At 37.9% G+C, this 16774-nt stretch overlaps 1 protein-coding gene across 2 annotated transcripts in view; it reads right to left on the bottom strand.

The window, feature by feature from the left end:
- Nucleotides 1–3697: 3697 nt before the first annotated feature.
- ipo11 (importin 11) overlaps nucleotides 3698–16774 on the bottom strand; it is a 178353-nt gene continuing 165276 nt past the window's right edge. For both annotated transcript variants that reach the window (XM_067394838.1, XM_067394839.1), the window contains exon 30: nucleotides 3698–4809. In XM_067394838.1, coding sequence (XP_067250939.1) covers nucleotides 4645–4809 — 165 coding nt within the window. In that variant the 3' untranslated portion in view covers nucleotides 3698–4644. The remainder of the gene's footprint in view (nucleotides 4810–16774) is intronic.

Here is a 16774-nt window from a genome sequence, read left to right as displayed (position 1 = left end):
CTCAGAATTGTTGGCCGGGGCAAAACAAGACTTCGCGACTTGCGGTGAGTGCAAGGGTCTTTTATAGTCCAGGAAGATATGGATCAGGTGGTGAGCTAATCAGGGGAGCAAAGGAGCGTGGACAATGGAGTCCGGGGATGGCTAGTATTCAGGTGATGGCGCCCTCAGGTGGCGATAGGAGGGAGCCACAGAGGTCGTATTCGTGACAGTAGCTGAGGGAGTTGAAGGCACTCATAGTGATGCATTCGTGGCTGTTCTTGCATGACTCTTTTCAGAGTGACAGAATCTGGCATTTGAACTTAGAGCGCTTAACTACCGGCGGGGTTAAATGCGCGTTGTGAGATGCGGTTGCAGTGATTTGTTCCACCCAGGCTTGACTCTCTCTTAAGGGATGAGAGTTAAGCACCTACTCTCTGTGTCTCGGGTCCCGCAGCCGCCATTATAGTGAGGTGGGATCGAGCATGGGGGTTGTAGACGGAGCGTGGGAAGATTTGAACAGGAATATTATTGTTTAAAGCTACTCTTACTAGCTCTGGTGCTGCTACTGATTAATTTACTAGATCTAATTCTGAGGAATTCGATATAGAAATAAGGTTGAAGCTGCCTCCCCTTGAGTTCTTTGGGATTGCAGCGGTCTTTATGAGCCTTTAAATTAGAGCATTTTGCTGAGTCCTCTGCTCTCCTGAGCTCCACCTAGACAGTGACATCAAGTGTATCGGCTCTCTGCGGGCCACTGTAATAAGCTGTATTTGAGGTTGAATGTAGTTTGGCCTCCTCTCACTCTAGAGAGTTGTTCAGCAGAAGCTACAGCTCTCCTAAGCTCGATCTAGACAGTGATATCAAGCGTGTCGTCTCTCTGTTGGCTGCCTTGGTAAACTATCTTTAAGGTTGAGTGCAGTTTGGCCTCCTCTCGTTTAATAAAGTTGCTCTGCTGAGGCCTCTGCTCATCTAATCTCCAGCTGGACATTGACATCAAGTTTGTCACCCCTCTGTGAGGCCACCTTGGGTAAACCATCTTTGAGTTTGAGTATGGCTGGCCTTCCCTCTCTATAGAGAGTCGTGTTGCTGAGGCCTCCGCTCACCTGAGCTCCAGCTAAACAGTACATAAAGTGTGCCAGCTCTTTGTGAGGCCGCCTTGCTAAACTGTTTTTGAGGTTGAGAATGCTTGGCCTCCTCTCGCGTCAGAGAGTCGCACTGCTGAGACCTCCGCTCTCCAAAGAACCCACCTCGGGCCCTATAAGTAATATTTGGCTCATAGATGCTGACTTCGAGTCAGGCAGGGTTGAGCATTTCTTTAAAAGCTCTCCTGGGGTTTTTAGGGGTTGAACCAGATCCCCCCTAGTAAAGTGACAGGTAAACAAACTTTTGTTTCTTTATGCCAGTATTCCCTTGAAGGTAATGCCTGGCAGGAAGGCTGACATTACCAGACCTTTGAGCTGTGGGATTTAATGCCGGGACTTCCTTGCATAGGGTTGGAAGCTTGGGTAATGGCTGTAGGGAATAGTGTCACTGACAGTCCGTTACAGATCTGAGTGAGGAAATGTGGCTCCGGCATCTAAGTCCATTGAGTTCATCTTATGCTGATCACAGCCGATATGGCAGTCATTTCCTCAGTATAGTGGAGTGGGTATTTCATTCCCCATAATGTCCGAGTTCGAGTTCCCATTCAAAAGGGAATGTAACCATGCATGTAACCATGGTTCCCTGATGAGACACTGTCTCTCTGCCATACCTCGGGCTTGCCTGCTCATGTCTCCTTCAGACAAAGAAGTTGATGAAATGTACTACAGGTGCCCTCTTGTACTCACGGTCACACCCATAGCCACGTCATGGGCTATCGTAAGCCAATGACATTGTCGCATTTGAATCATGTGCTTCAGACAACGGTCACACTGGAGGTGTTCCCCATAGCGTCCACTAGAGGACGCAGTGTCTCGTTCCCATTCTCAGGGAACCATGGTTGCATGAGTAACCTGAGACGTTCTTCTGCTGTAATGAAAAAGCCGTTTTTTTTTAATCATTTACAAAGTGGTAATATATGAAAATAATTAAATTATTAAATTCTGTAATCCTAGACGTTTCAAGAACTGATTTTTTAAATTATGTTTTTACTCAAATAGCAATTTATCAGCAAATTATTTTAATATATTTTAAAGCTTTAACTTGAATATTCATTATTTAAATTACTTTTTAATATTTTATTAATCTTCTTGATTTTCCAGTTCTAGAAATCACACAATTCTCACAAATTCCCTCACATATACAGGTTTTCTAAGACTGTGAGAACCTTGGTTCTTAATTAAACAAATTTCTTAATTTTTAGCTGATTTACCACAATTTAAAGGATGTTTTGTCTTAGTTTAAATCAATTTAAACCAGGGGTGTCCGATCCTACCCCTGGTGGGCCACTGTCCTGCAAAGTTTAGCTCCAACCCCAATTAAACACACCTGGACCAGCTAATTAAGGTCTCACTAAGCATATTAGAAACTTCCAGTCAGGTGTGTTAAAGGAAGCTGAAGCTAAACTCTGCAGGATAGTGGCCCTCCAGGACCGACTTTGGGCACCCCTGATTTAAACCATCATGCGGATCCTTTGTAAATGTGCTGAGGCCCCCTAGTGGGTCCAAGCCCCCTGGCTGAGAAACATTGTATTACAGGATGAGCTCAGTAATCAACAATGGAAATGAAGTTTCGTCATATTTGTTTCAGCTGCTGTGTGAACCAAAACAATCTTACATTTTCAGAAATCATTTTCTGGATATCTCTGTGAATGTACACTGTCTGTCAGCTCCATATTCTGCTTTATTAAACAAATAGGTTCAGCTGCCATGTTAGTTTTATGAGACACCAGTCAATAATATCCTTGTATGCACAGATGGATACACATTCAGATAGCCAATTTTATTAATTTGAATGAATTTGAGGTCCAAATTAAACTTCTTACTGGCCATAAATATTTCATTGAAATTGTAGCATGCAATATTTTTCTTAAAAATGTTTGCTTATCTGAGAATGGAGTCATTTAGCTAGTTTTTGCATATTTCTGTAGACAATGGTGTAACAGTCCACAAATGACAGGCTTCTTTTCTTCCGTAGTTCTGGCCATTTTTCTGTGCAATCAGGCGGTCAGTGAACAGACTGCGGGTGGCCCGTGGGTGTGTGAGCTTGAGACTAATAGGTTAAGACTATGATGCCAGGCCTATTAAACAATGGCAGTGATTTGGGTGGGGGTAATACAGCACTGTTAAGGTTAGCGAGACTTTTTTTCTTCTAACTAGCACCACTTAAGACTTACGCTTTAAAATCAAGTAGTAAGCAGACTCACAAGAAACTGATAAATATGGAGGCTGAAATTGAGAGACGTAAATAATAACAGTAATTCAAGAAATGCCACATTTAATTGGACGTGACTCACACATCTTGCCACCAGGGACTGTTTCTGGTTATTACATCAGCAGGAAAGTGTGAGCTTTTTTATGGTGTGAAAAAGGGAGATTGTTGGAAGTTGCCAGGACAAAACTATTCATACTACTTAATTTTGTGCTTTATTTCATTATTTGAGCTATTTTTAATAATACACTGAAAAGCTCAGCTCTGACTGTCCCTGATTGCCATTAAGTCATGGTAAACATTCAGAAAACGTTGACCATTAGGGTTTATACAAGCAAGCTAACAAAGTGAACAGTGATTTTCAGACTTACTGAACTTTATTGAAGCTGCATCAATGAAAAAATAGGGTTCATACGTGAAAATAAAACTACAGAGCGAAATGTGCTATAATGTAACATATGCATGTTATTACAGATGGGAGATACAATATTAGGTGTGTCAGTGGAGGATAAATAAGGCTTAAAGCATAAGGCTTTTATTCAGACTCAAAATTCATTTCACAGTGACAGTCGTTCTACTGTATGACTGTGCTTCTTAACATCCCATTTTCAACCAAAAACATTTCTATAAATGTATACACACTTATTGCGTGTCCTTAACAAAAAAAAAAAAAGCTTGCTACGGCAGTAAGAATATTCACTCATACATTTGCACTGTACTTTTGATTAAAATAGACATTTGTTTCATTAAACTGATGTATTTGGTTCTTATGATCTCCTGTGAACCTCATATGAGAGGTGCAGTATTGGAGCATTAGCAGCAATAGTTATGGGAAGGTAAACATTTACATCCATTCATTTATCATTATGTGTATCTGATATGAAAATACTTTCAATCAAAAATGTTAATGACTTTTCAGTAGTTCATGGTATACTGATCTAAGAGCAGGGAAAAGCCACCAGAGGGGAAAAAAAAGTAATGTTGTCATGCAGTGTGTTTTACATAAATACAAAAACTTTTTATATGAACACTCAGTGTAAACACTGCTTGGGCCCTTTAAATGGCGGTTTCAAACTCTTTTCCCATTACAAAAACTTCACATCACAACATTTAATTCCTTCTTAAAGAGTCTCTTTTTTCAATCTAAGTAGATTTCCTCTCTGCCCCGTCTCAAACTTTGAAAAAGGTGTGTTTGAGGAAGCAAAAGAAAGTGTGTGTTTAAAAAATATGGAAGCTCTTTTCTCTGGGGTATCATTAAAATGTTGGCATCTCTGGTCTCAGGGCTGGTTTTAACCATCTGCTGTTGTCTCATCCTTACATGCCCTGGATAAACTCTTGCAGCTGTCGCACAATCTCCGTGTCCACCGTCTCCATGAGAGCCTGGAAACCCTGGTCCCCCATCAACATCTGCTGAGCCTTCAACTTCTCATAGACAAACTGCTGAAGAGAGACGCTGTGCACCGGGTCTTCAAGAGCCAGCTATAGAGGAAGGAAAAAAAACAAACAAACAAACAAACAAACAAACAGTATGAGCATAGCAAATAACACTTTATACTAATTCAGTAAACTCTGATGCCCCATTATTTATTTATTGATTTTAAAAAAAGGCCAAATTATGCCCTTTTACAAAGCCTTGATTTAGTTTTTGGGGTCTGCTAGAATAGGTTTTCATGCTTGAATGTTCAAAAACGCATTTTTCACATATTCATAGTCTCTGTGAAGCCTCTCCTTTCAAAAAGTGCTATGTGTCTGATTGGTCGCTGGACTAGTGTGTTGTGATTGGTCTACTGCAACTAAGTGACAGCTTAATTTAGAAAATTGCATTAAATAAAAAAAAACAAACAAACAACAACAAAAAAACAAATTAGGTTGTTAAAGTATTTAGATATGTCTGAATTTTGGTAACGGTTGCAAAAAAATCTCATAAAATTAACAAATTCAAATAAAACTTAGTTTGACCTCCTGATGTTGAGGATAAACATTTTCTGAGCACCTCCTTTTCACTGATTATTTGGTGGGGAAAAATAATAATAAATAATAATTAGTTTTAGGTCTTATTTTAAACTTGGAACATGCCAGATGTCAGTTCTTGACACTTAACAGGCACTAGCTCACACTTCATAAACATGAACAGAATGCAAGTTTATGGGACGCCGGTGTAAGATATATATTATAGAGGACTAGACGTTCAAAATAAGCCTAGGGTTAGTTTATAATTGTGAATGGATGACTTCAATATAAGGATGTTGAACTGCAGTGAAATAATAAAGCCCTTAAAGCTGTCACAAAGAAGGGATCATACAAAGATATATGAAATACAAGATCCAGCATTAGAATTATGGATTATGTAATACAGCATCTACCTGCTTGCTGAAAAAATAAAGTGCAATGACAACAACAATAATGCATGCTAAGAAAGCAATTGAAAAACTAAAACAAAAGTCAAGGTTAAAGTGCTTAAAAACAGCTTTGATAAGAGACAAAAATGTCATTAAAGAGGAAAAGAAATAAATGTGTTTAAGTGATTCATGTAAGATTTGTGGATATAAAGAAATAAAGGTGCAAAACCCTGTTGATGCTGGAACATGATCCTCAGAACTGTTTTCTGTTCTCCCTTTTAATAAGTCAAATCTTTTCAATGTCTATTCAAAATGTATATCTGTTCAGCATATTTGCTGGGGGACAGAGACATCAGCAGACAATTGTGAAGGAATTTTCTTGAGGTTAAAGTAAAGGCACTGATCCAAGCTCAATCCAATGTGGCTTAACTCCTGAAGACAGAAATGAAAATACAATACATTCATTCCCTCTCAGCATTTATATGCTAATCACTGCTGTGGCTGACTGTGCTAAAACAAAGGACTGACGTCTCCATCCTCATTAAGATGAATTCATTAATTGAGCTTGCTTTCCACTGCATAGACAAAACAGTGTCACATTTTCTTTCTGTCATACACAGGGAAACATAATACATGATTAGGGTTTATTGATAAAATAACTCAAATTATCTATACTAATATTCTGAAATATTTGTATATTTTTAGGGGTTATAACCAGTCAAGCAGTCATAAATTTTAAAATAAGATCATGTTTCAGAGGGAAAAGACTTCATTGATGTATCTTCATCGCTGCACTCGTACAGTGGAAAACTGCAACGCTCATGAATACTATAATGTAAGATATTAATAATGTTCTGCTAATGAAGGGGGAGGGACATGGAAAGAGTAATAGAATGATAGAGAGAGAGGGGGAAAGAAAAAAATAGCATAGCTGCATACATTAACTTGATGTTTCAGGTTCTATTATGCAACAAATGACTGGAAAAATCTAAATGTAACATTTAGGGAAGTCTATTTAGGATGGAGTAATTTCAGTCCTCTCTTTGACACATGTTGATTGATGTATTGAATTGATGTACCTGATGCTTTCAGTAAACCTCAACAACGTTATAGTTGTGAATATTGCATAAACATCACATTAATACATTATACGTTTATTTAAAAAAACATTAAGATGTGTCATGGAGCGTACATCTGTCAATGTGATGAGCATTAACAATGCCAGCTGTGATCTTTTGTGATTATACTTATAATTCACAGTAAATTAACTCTAGCAGCTTCCCTGCGGCATATGAAAAAAGAGGAAAAAGTCATTTTCCGCAATACTTGTGGATTTAATGATTTCAAATGCCACCATCTGCAAACTGTAATATCCTCCAAAAAGGTTAAATATGACAAATGTCTAACAGACAGTCTCTCTATCCACATAATATTGGTGTAAAACACAAGACTCAACATTTACCCTCCCTGAGACATTTGCACAGAAAGCTTAGCCCCAGTGTTCAGATCTTCCCCTGAGATGTTTGATCACTGATTCATCTGATTCTCAACCTGTGTCTTATTGTGAATACAACTGACCAACCACCAGATCAGAAGATCATGCTCATTTGTGCCCCCTATGATTTTGTAGGATTCTTTTTTCACATCACATTTCATATTGGAAATGCTCTGACCCAGTTGTCTAACCATCACAATTTGGCCCTTGTCAAACTTGCTAAAAATTCTTACGCTTGCCCATTTTTCCTGCTTCTAACACATCAACTTTTAGGACAAAATGTTCACTTGCTGCCTAATATATCCCACCTACTAACAGGTGGCATGATGAAGAGATAATCAGTGTTGCCTGATCGATGTGTGTATGTGTATTAAAAAAAAAAAAAAAAAAAAATTATATATATATATATATAAAAATATCAAAATGATTTTATATTCAAAAATATAGTGTCTGAGTAAACAATGAGATCATATTTACAACAGTGATTTCCTCAAGTTGTCTAAACCTAATGGACTGTGTAAGCTCGTGACATATTTAGACCAGAGAGATTTAGCCTTAATAGCTGCTTATTTCTCATCCCAAGTAATTTACAAGTCATAATAGATTGATTTCACAGAGCACTGCATTGACACTGCTGGGAATACACACAGTAATATACACTAAACAAACTATAACCCAATTACACCAGATGACATTTTAAAATTTCAGAGTCAGAATCAAGGTGCTGAATGAATCACAGTGTTTTAAAGCCAAGGCTTTTCTTCTGAGGAGTTGAAAGGTACACTCAGTATGTTTTTATTTATGCTGTCTAGGACTGAATGTTTTTCTTGGGGGTGCTAAGGGGGGGCTTAACAGTTCAAAGGGGGTGTTAAGAAAAAAATTATGTACATCAGTAACTTCATAACTTCAATACCCTGCATTTTACTTTTTCCATTTTCCATTTTACCTTTACACTATACCTTTACATTGAAAAGTGTACTCTGCAAAGTAGAAACTGAGAAAGCAGATGAGATGCGGTCAAAGACGCCTGTTTAATGCATTAATCTATATGTTTAGATGGAAAATTACATTTTCTCTATTTTTTTCATCCCCACTAGGCTAGCTAGGGAGAACAAAATGCAAGAACTTATATTAAAATCAATATTATTTGATGTTTATAACATGAGTGAATATTCAAAAGATCAGGGTAGTGACGTATGTGTGTGTGTGCTTCAATGAAAACAGCACATTAATATAGAATGGTGATTAAATTACCTGTGCATTAAATAGTTTTATTGCACACATTCATGCCAATCATAATAAACAATCATAATCATAAATGTAACGTAGTGGCTGTCAACTCTAGAAATGCAGCCGCTGAAGAGAAAGGCACTCTGACACGCTAAACAAAACTCTTTTTTTACTCCATGACCAGGGGAACGGTGCATTATGTGGTGCTTTTAAAGGAACGGCCTTATAGTAACAGTATCAAAGTTGAAACACAGGAATCAAATGATTCTAGATAAATGGTGCTGCTTGTGACCTTGGTTGTCAAACAGAATTGTACATACAGTCTAAATCTCTCCAGTGATCCGATGTAACCTTGATATTTTCCTGGGAACACAATCAATACGTCTATCAATTGCAACTGGACAGTTTTAAAAGAAAAAGAATGTGGTTTTAAACCCCACTGCTCACTCAAAGGAGCATCGTTGAGCTTTGAGGAGTTATAGACATGTTTACTGTCATTAGTAGTATAAAAACGAACTGGAGATTCTTTTGAGTGAATGAAGTGCAACGATATGAGATCACTAGAATGCAATTGTGATACACAAAAAACAAGCATCTGCAGTTAAAGATGGTACAGCTCAGATGACAATATGAAGCATCACTGTCAGCTCTAACACAGGAGAGACCCTGAATTTGAGAGGCTATTATTATCTCTAAGGAAAATCAATTAGTTCTGTTGAATGAAATCTGAAGTCCACAAAGTGGTTTCTTATTGTAGGACATGGAGCCTTTTCCATTACTGAAACCTCCAAGACCATAACGACTATAAATTGTTGAGACCTAGAAATCGCAGTTAGACACAGGAAGCACTAGGACCTTGAACAATTGAAATATTTTGTTGAAAAACAAGGATGGCTTCAAAGAAAAAGGCATTCCGAAAAGGAACTTTGAAGTATAATACTGAGCCAAGCCAGTACTTTAAAGCAGAGAGGTCTCTGGAAGAAATCCTGCTCGAGCCACCATGAACTTTTAATGGATTTTCCTCAAATGAATAAAGCCAGAAACTTTGAGGACCAGATGTGTAAATGCCAATAAAGTCAATCCCAACTCTACTCAAAAGTAAAGGACGTCATCTATATTTTAGCTTGACCGGACCCTTGATCTCCTTTTCAAGTTTATTTTACAGTCTCAGGGATCCCTCACACAGATTTTCAAGTAAAAAAAAAAAAAAAGAGCATAATTTACTCAGTAACACTGTATAATAACTTTCATTAAGAAAATTACAACACTAGAATAATGTTAAATAGACAATTAGTCAGGAAAATTTAAAAATAGCTAGAAATGTATAGAGTAGGCAAAACTCATAGCTCTAATATACACTGCCGTTAAAAATTTTATTATTATTTTTTTAAATTTTTTTCGAAAAAAGTCATGTTGACCAAGGTTGCATTTATTTCATCAAAAATTCAGTGAAAACAATGTAAGACTGATATCGGAGTGCCTGGACCAAGAAAGGGCTACTCTTTGAGAAAAAGGAAATGAACATTTGAACTCTCTCTTGCAAAATTAGCATCCCCATCCAAGACGCAATCACACTCACTGAGTCAATCACACCTCAGCATTGCCTTAATCTACATTTCCTTTCCTTCACCCCCTCTTCCCCCATCTCTTCTCTCTACATGCAGAGATGACCTGAAATTCACCCAAAATCTATATGGTTTTATGTGAACAATCATCACAGAATGCAATACATGTTTAGAATCGTTTGAAATGTCTCAGTGCAACTGGTACAATGGTCTCATATACATGGAAGTAAACAAAAGGTATTAAAGGTTTTAAGAGTTTAGAGATACTTTGGTTGCAACTGTGGGTGTGCCCCTTTCCCAGGGGCCTTCATCCAAACCTCCTCCTGTTCCACAGCAAGGTGCGAACTCCCTGGGTCTGTGACCCTAGTCAATGCAAATTCGGATGCAAATTGTAAGTTCATGCCCCATTGGGGGATGTATTTTCTGAGTGTCCAGGACACTCAGCAATGTGTATTTTTTCTAATGTCAGATGTGCATCTTACTCTCTTTCTGAGCATTTGATGTTTTGTATTGATCATCTTTGAATTGATTATGTAATTGGCATGATACATTTACATGACTAATGAATTGTCACATTTGATTTTATTCTGACTTACTCTGAAATGATTGACTTCAGTAGATTAGGATGTGTCCATTGTTACTACAAATCTGCGTCAGGTTAGTAACGGGCTAAAGTCCAGTTTTGAGTGGAGCATAGGGCACGCCAACTGTGATTTTAGAGTTCCGTCTAATGCTTGGCATTAGTTCAAGTGTACTTAGACTGTAAAGGCTAAAAACTGCATTTCCGTTTAGGACAACAAAATGTTAATCGACCAACCTAAATAGGGTCAGCCTTACCTCTGTTTAATGTAATGTTACTTTAGCTAAGTGTACATGGGAAACCATGGCAAAACCAAACCAAAGCTACTATCAGAGAAGTAATATTGGTTGGCTTATCTGTAGTAGTGGTTATGACCTCTGACTAGAGATAGTGTTACTTTAATTCAAGTGTATACAGATCTATGGGGACTAAACAAATACTTTTAGACAGAGCAAGCATGAAAGCGGCCTTGTAAACAGTATAGTCAATTACCTCTGTCTAGTGACCAAGACCGGCGAGTTTGTGATCGTGGGCCCGCATAATTAATGAATGGCCAGTGCGAGGACCCTGTGCGACTCTGAGAACTGAATGAACGAGTACAATAAGAGTAAAGAGTTAAATAGAATATTCAAATGTAGAGCTAAATTATTATACAAATGACCGATAATCAATTGACATTCTAAACTAAATTTCGAGGTCATAATAAAATGGAGTCAGATAAAAGATTATTTGGAATTAAACTACTTTGCCACGCTGAAAAGACAGAACATGCAAGAATCCTTCCCTGTCCTGTGGGAAACCGCCATTGGGCCTATTGGGCGGGCCTTACAACAGAAATATCGTGAAATATAACTACAATTTTAAATATTTGATTTCAGTTTAAATATATTTTAAAATGTAATTTATTTCTGTGATGGCAAAGCTGAATTTTCAGCATCATTACTCCAGTCTGCAGTGTCACATGATCCTTCAGCAATCATTCTAATATGCTAATTTGAAGAAATATTTCTGGTTATTATGAATGTTGAAAACAATGTTCAAAAGAACAGCCTTTATCCGAAATAGAAAGCATTGACCATTCAACATTATGAAAGGTCATAATGTTATGCCTGACCTGTATGTATGTATGTATGTATGTATGTATGTATGTATGTATACATACATCCATACATACATACATACACACACTACTGCTCAAAAGTTTGGGATTGGTAAGATTTTTAATGTTTTTAAAATAAGTTTCATCTGCTCACCAAGGGTGCATTGACTTAATTAAAAACAGTAAAAAACAGCAATATTGTGAAATTTTATTACAATTTAAAATGACTGTTTTCTATTCGAAAATATTTTAAAATGTAATTTATTCTTGTGTTGGCAAAGCTGAATTTTCAGCATCATTAATCCAGTCTTCATTGTCACATGATCCTTCAGAAATCATTCTAATATGTCAATTTGCTGCTCAAGAAACATTTATTGTTTAAAATTGTACAAAATATTTGTGTACAATATTTTTTTTCAGGATTCTTTGATGAATAGAAAGTTCAAAAGAACAGTGTTTATCTGAAATCTAATCTTTTGTAACATTATAAATGTCTTTACTCTCACTTTTGATTGATTTAATGCATCCTTGCTGAATAAAAGTATTAATTTCTTTAAATTCTTCTCACAAAAATAAAAATAAAAATTCTTACTGACCCCAAACGTTTGAACGGTAGTGTATAATGTTACAAAAGCTTTGTATTTCAGATAAATGCTGTTCTTTTGAACTTTCTATTCATCAAGGAATCCTGAAAAAAATGTACACAACTGTTTTCAACATTGAAAATAATAACAAATATTTCTTGAGGAACTAATCATCATATCAGAATAATTTCTGAAGGATCATGTGACAGTGAAGACTGGAGTAATGATGCTGAAAATTCAGCTTTGCCAACGAGAGAATAAATTACTTTGTAAAATATATTCAAACAGAAAACAGTTATTAGGGCCCAAGCGAAAATTCGCGCAGGGCCCTCTTGTTCTTCTAATTAGGGCCCAAGCGAAAATTCGCGCAGGGCCCTCTTGTTCTTCTAAGGATTATTAGGGCCCAAGCGAAAATTCGCGCAGGGCCCTCTTGTTCTTCTAAGGATTATTATTTTTTTTTTATTTATTTTTTTTTCCGTCTTCCGGGGCTTTTTGGGGGCCTTAACATGCTCAAAAACTCTTGAAAATTGGCACACACATTGGAATCCGCGGCCATTAGGACGCCGGAGAGGCTGGTACCCGGGCGTGGCAGGGGGGCTCGACAGCGCCCCCTTGAAAAAAGTCTGAAAATTTGGTCCATATATTAAACACGCTTGCACGTATTAGTATGAAACTCGGTACACATATAGACCTCATCGGGCCGAACAACTTTCGCGCTCTAAGTTAATCGCCACGCCAACAGGAAGTCAGCTATTAAGGGTTGTTTGAAAAACGCATGCTCTGGAATTTGATATACTCCTCCTAGACGATTAATCCGATCGCCACCAAACTCGGTCAGCATGAAGTCAAGACACTGATGATTAAAAATTGCCAGGGGATTTTTGATATCTCGAACGGTTTGGCCGTGGCGAGGCAACGAATTTATGGCGAGAAAAAGGAAACAGGAAATGTGTTATAACGTCTTAATACATATATTGATCTTTATGAAACTTCACGAGTGTGTTCGTTATAGGAGTCTGATCACATGGATGTGACTATTGTGAGTCAAAGTTATAGCGCCACCAACTGGCAGCAGGAAGTGTATCACTTTTTGAAATGTTTTGAGATCACCCTCTTATTTTTACCTGATTTGCTTCAAACTTCATCAGTGTAATGTCAATACACAGCAGATGTAGACCTATGACAGGATTTTTGATATTTGAAATATTGTTGCCATGGCAACAGGTCAAACTGTAATAATATTCTTGAGTGTTTTTGAGGCTCTTAACATGCTTCAAATTGCATGAAACTCGACACACACATCAATATTGTCAACCAGTAGACATGGACAAAGCCATAGAAATGGGCGTGGTGGAGGGGCTCAGTAGCGCCACCTTTTGACAAAAGTGGGGGGGTTAGTTTTCCTACAGTCACCAAACTCGGTACACATATTATTCTCATCAAGCCGGACAATTTTCTAATTTACATTCATTAGCTCCGACCAACAGGAAGTCAGCTATTTTGGTTTGAATGTTAATTTTTTGAAAAAACAGGCTATGAATTTTATACTACTACTCCTACAGGGTTTATCCAATTTACACCAAGCTTTTTTTTAACTTGTTGCGAACACATTGAAGTTGTTTAATTGCAAACGGATTTTGGATATCTCAAACGGTTTGGCCGTGGCGAGGCAACGAATTTATGGCGAGAAAAGGGAAACAGGAAATGTGTTATAACTTCTGCATACATTGATTGATGTTTATGAAACTTCAGGAGTGTGTTGGTTGTAGTAGTCTGATCACATGGATGTAACTATTGTGAGTCAAAGTTATAGCGCCACCAAATGGCAGCAAGAAGTGTATCACTTTTAAAATGCTTTGAGATCACCCTCTTATTTTTACCTGATTTGCTTCAAACTTCATCAGTGTAATGTCAATACACAGCAGATGTAGACCTATGACAGGATTTTTGATATTTGAAATATTGTTGCCATGGCAACAGGTCAAACTGTAATAATATTCTTGAGTGTTTTTGAGGCTCTTAACATGCTTCAAATTGCATGAAACTCGACACACACATCAATATTGTCAACCAGTAGACATGGACAAAGCCATAGAAATGGGCGTGGTGGAGGGGCTCAGTAGCGCCACCTTTTGACAAAAGTGGGGGGTTAGTTTTTCCTACAGTCACCAAACTCGGTACACATATTATTCTCATCAAGCCGGACAATTTTCTAATTTACATTCATTAGCTCCGACCAACAGGAAGTCAGCTATTTTGGTTTGAATGTTAATTTTTGAAAAAACAGGCTATGAATTTTATACTACTACTCCTACAGGGTTTATCCAATTTACACCAAGCTTTTTTTAACTTGTTGCTAACACATTGAAGTTGTTTAATTGCAAACGGATTTTGGATATCTCAAACGGTTTGGCCGTGGCGAGGCAACGAATTTATGGCAAGAAAAGGGAAACAAAGTGTTATAACTTCTGCATACATTAACTGATTTTGATGAAACTTTGGCTTAGTCTTCGTTGTACAAGGCTGATCACATGGATTTGACTATTGTGATTCAAAGTCATAGCGCCACCAACTGGAAGCAGAAAATGTGTCACTTTCAGCATACATTGAGATCACCCTCTTATTTTTACCTGATTTGCTTCAAAATTCATCAGAATAATGTTAAAACTTGGCACATGTAATCCTTTGAAAATGGGCAGGGAGGAGGGGCTCTATAACGGCACCTTGTAGTGCAGTAAATGTGGAGTGAATTTGACATAGTCCTTTGATGTTTAACCGTTTTAAGTGCCTATTGCCCGCTGTGCACAGTTGCCCTGAAGCCACCGGGGTGGCGGTGCCACCGGGCTTGGGCCCGCCATCGCTGCTCGCAGCTATATTGATTATTATTATTATTATTTTTTTTTTTTTTTTTTTTTTACGTATTCCGGGGCTTTTTTGGGGCCTTAACATGCTCAAAAACTCTTGAAAATTGGCACACACATTGGAATCCGCGGCCATTAGGACGCCGGAGAGGCTGGTACCCGGGCGTGGCAGGGGGGCTCGACAGCGCCCCCTTGAAAAAAGTCTGAAAATTTGGTCCATATATTAAACATGCTTGCACGTATTAGTATGAAACTCGGTACACATATAGACCTCATCGGGCCGAACAACTTTCGCGCTCTAAGTTAATCGCCACGCCAACAGGAAGTCAGCTATTAAGGGTTGTTTGAAAAACGCATGCTCTGGAATTTGATATACTCCTCCTAGACGATTAATCCGATCGCCACCAAACTCGGTCAGCATGAAGTCAAGACACTGATGATTAAAAATTGCCAGGGGATTTTTGATATCTCGAACGGTTTGGCCGTGGCGAGGCAACGAATTTATGGCGAGAAAAAGGAAACAGGAAATGTGTTATAACGTCTTAATACATATATTGATCTTTATGAAACTTCACGAGTGTGTTCGTTATAGGAGTCTGATCACATGGATGTGACTATTGTGAGTCAAAGTTATAGCGCCACCAACTGGCAGCAGGAAGTGTATCACTTTTTGAAATGTTTTGAGATCACCCTCTTATTTTTACCTGATTTGCTTCAAACTTCATCAGTGTAATGTCAATACACAGCAGATGTAGACCTATGACAGGATTTTTGATATTTGAAATATTGTTGCCATGGCAACAGGTCAAACTGTAATAATATTCTTGAGTGTTTTTGAGGCTCTTAACATGCTTCAAATTGCATGAAACTCGACACACACATCAATATTGTCAACCAGTAGACATGGACAAAGCCATAGAAATGGGCGTGGTGGAGGGGCTCAGTAGCGCCACCTTTTGACAAAAGTGGGGGGTTAGTTTTTCCTACAGTCACCAAACTCGGTACACATATTATTCTCATCAAGCCGGACAATTTTCTAATTTACATTCATTAGCTCCGACCAACAGGAAGTCAGCTATTTTGGTTTGAATGTTAATTTTTTGAAAAAACAGGCTATGAATTTTATACTACTACTCCTACAGGGTTTATCCAATTTACACCAAGCTTTTTTTAACTTGTTGCGAACACATTGAAGTTGTTTAATTGCAAACGGATTTTGGATATCTCAAACGGTTTGGCCGTGGTGAGGCAACGAATTTATGGCGAGAAAAGGGAAACAGGAAATGTGTTATAACTTCTGCATACATTGATTGATGTTTATGAAACTTCAGGAGTGTGTTGGTTGTAGTAGTCTGATCACATGGATGTAACTATTGTGAGTCAAAGTTATAGCGCCACCAAATGGCAGCAAGAAGTGTATCACTTTTAAAATGCTTTGAGATCACCCTCTTATTTTTACCTGATTTGCTTCAAACTTCATCAGTGTAATGTCAATACACAGCAGATGTAGACCTATGACAGGATTTTTGATATTTGAAATATTGTTGCCATGGCAACAGGTCAAACTGTAATAATATTCTTGAGTGTTTTTGAGGCTCTTAACATGCTTCAAATTGCATGAAACTCGACACACACATCAATATTGTCAAACCAGTAGACATGGACAAAGCCATAGAAATGGGCGTGGTGGA

Source organism: Chanodichthys erythropterus, chromosome 9, assembly GCF_024489055.1.
Source record: "Chanodichthys erythropterus isolate Z2021 chromosome 9, ASM2448905v1, whole genome shotgun sequence".
NCBI lineage: Eukaryota > Metazoa > Chordata > Actinopteri > Cypriniformes > Xenocyprididae > Chanodichthys > Chanodichthys erythropterus.
Note: the sequence above shows the minus strand (reverse complement) of the source record. Positions and strands in the feature narration are given on the sequence as shown.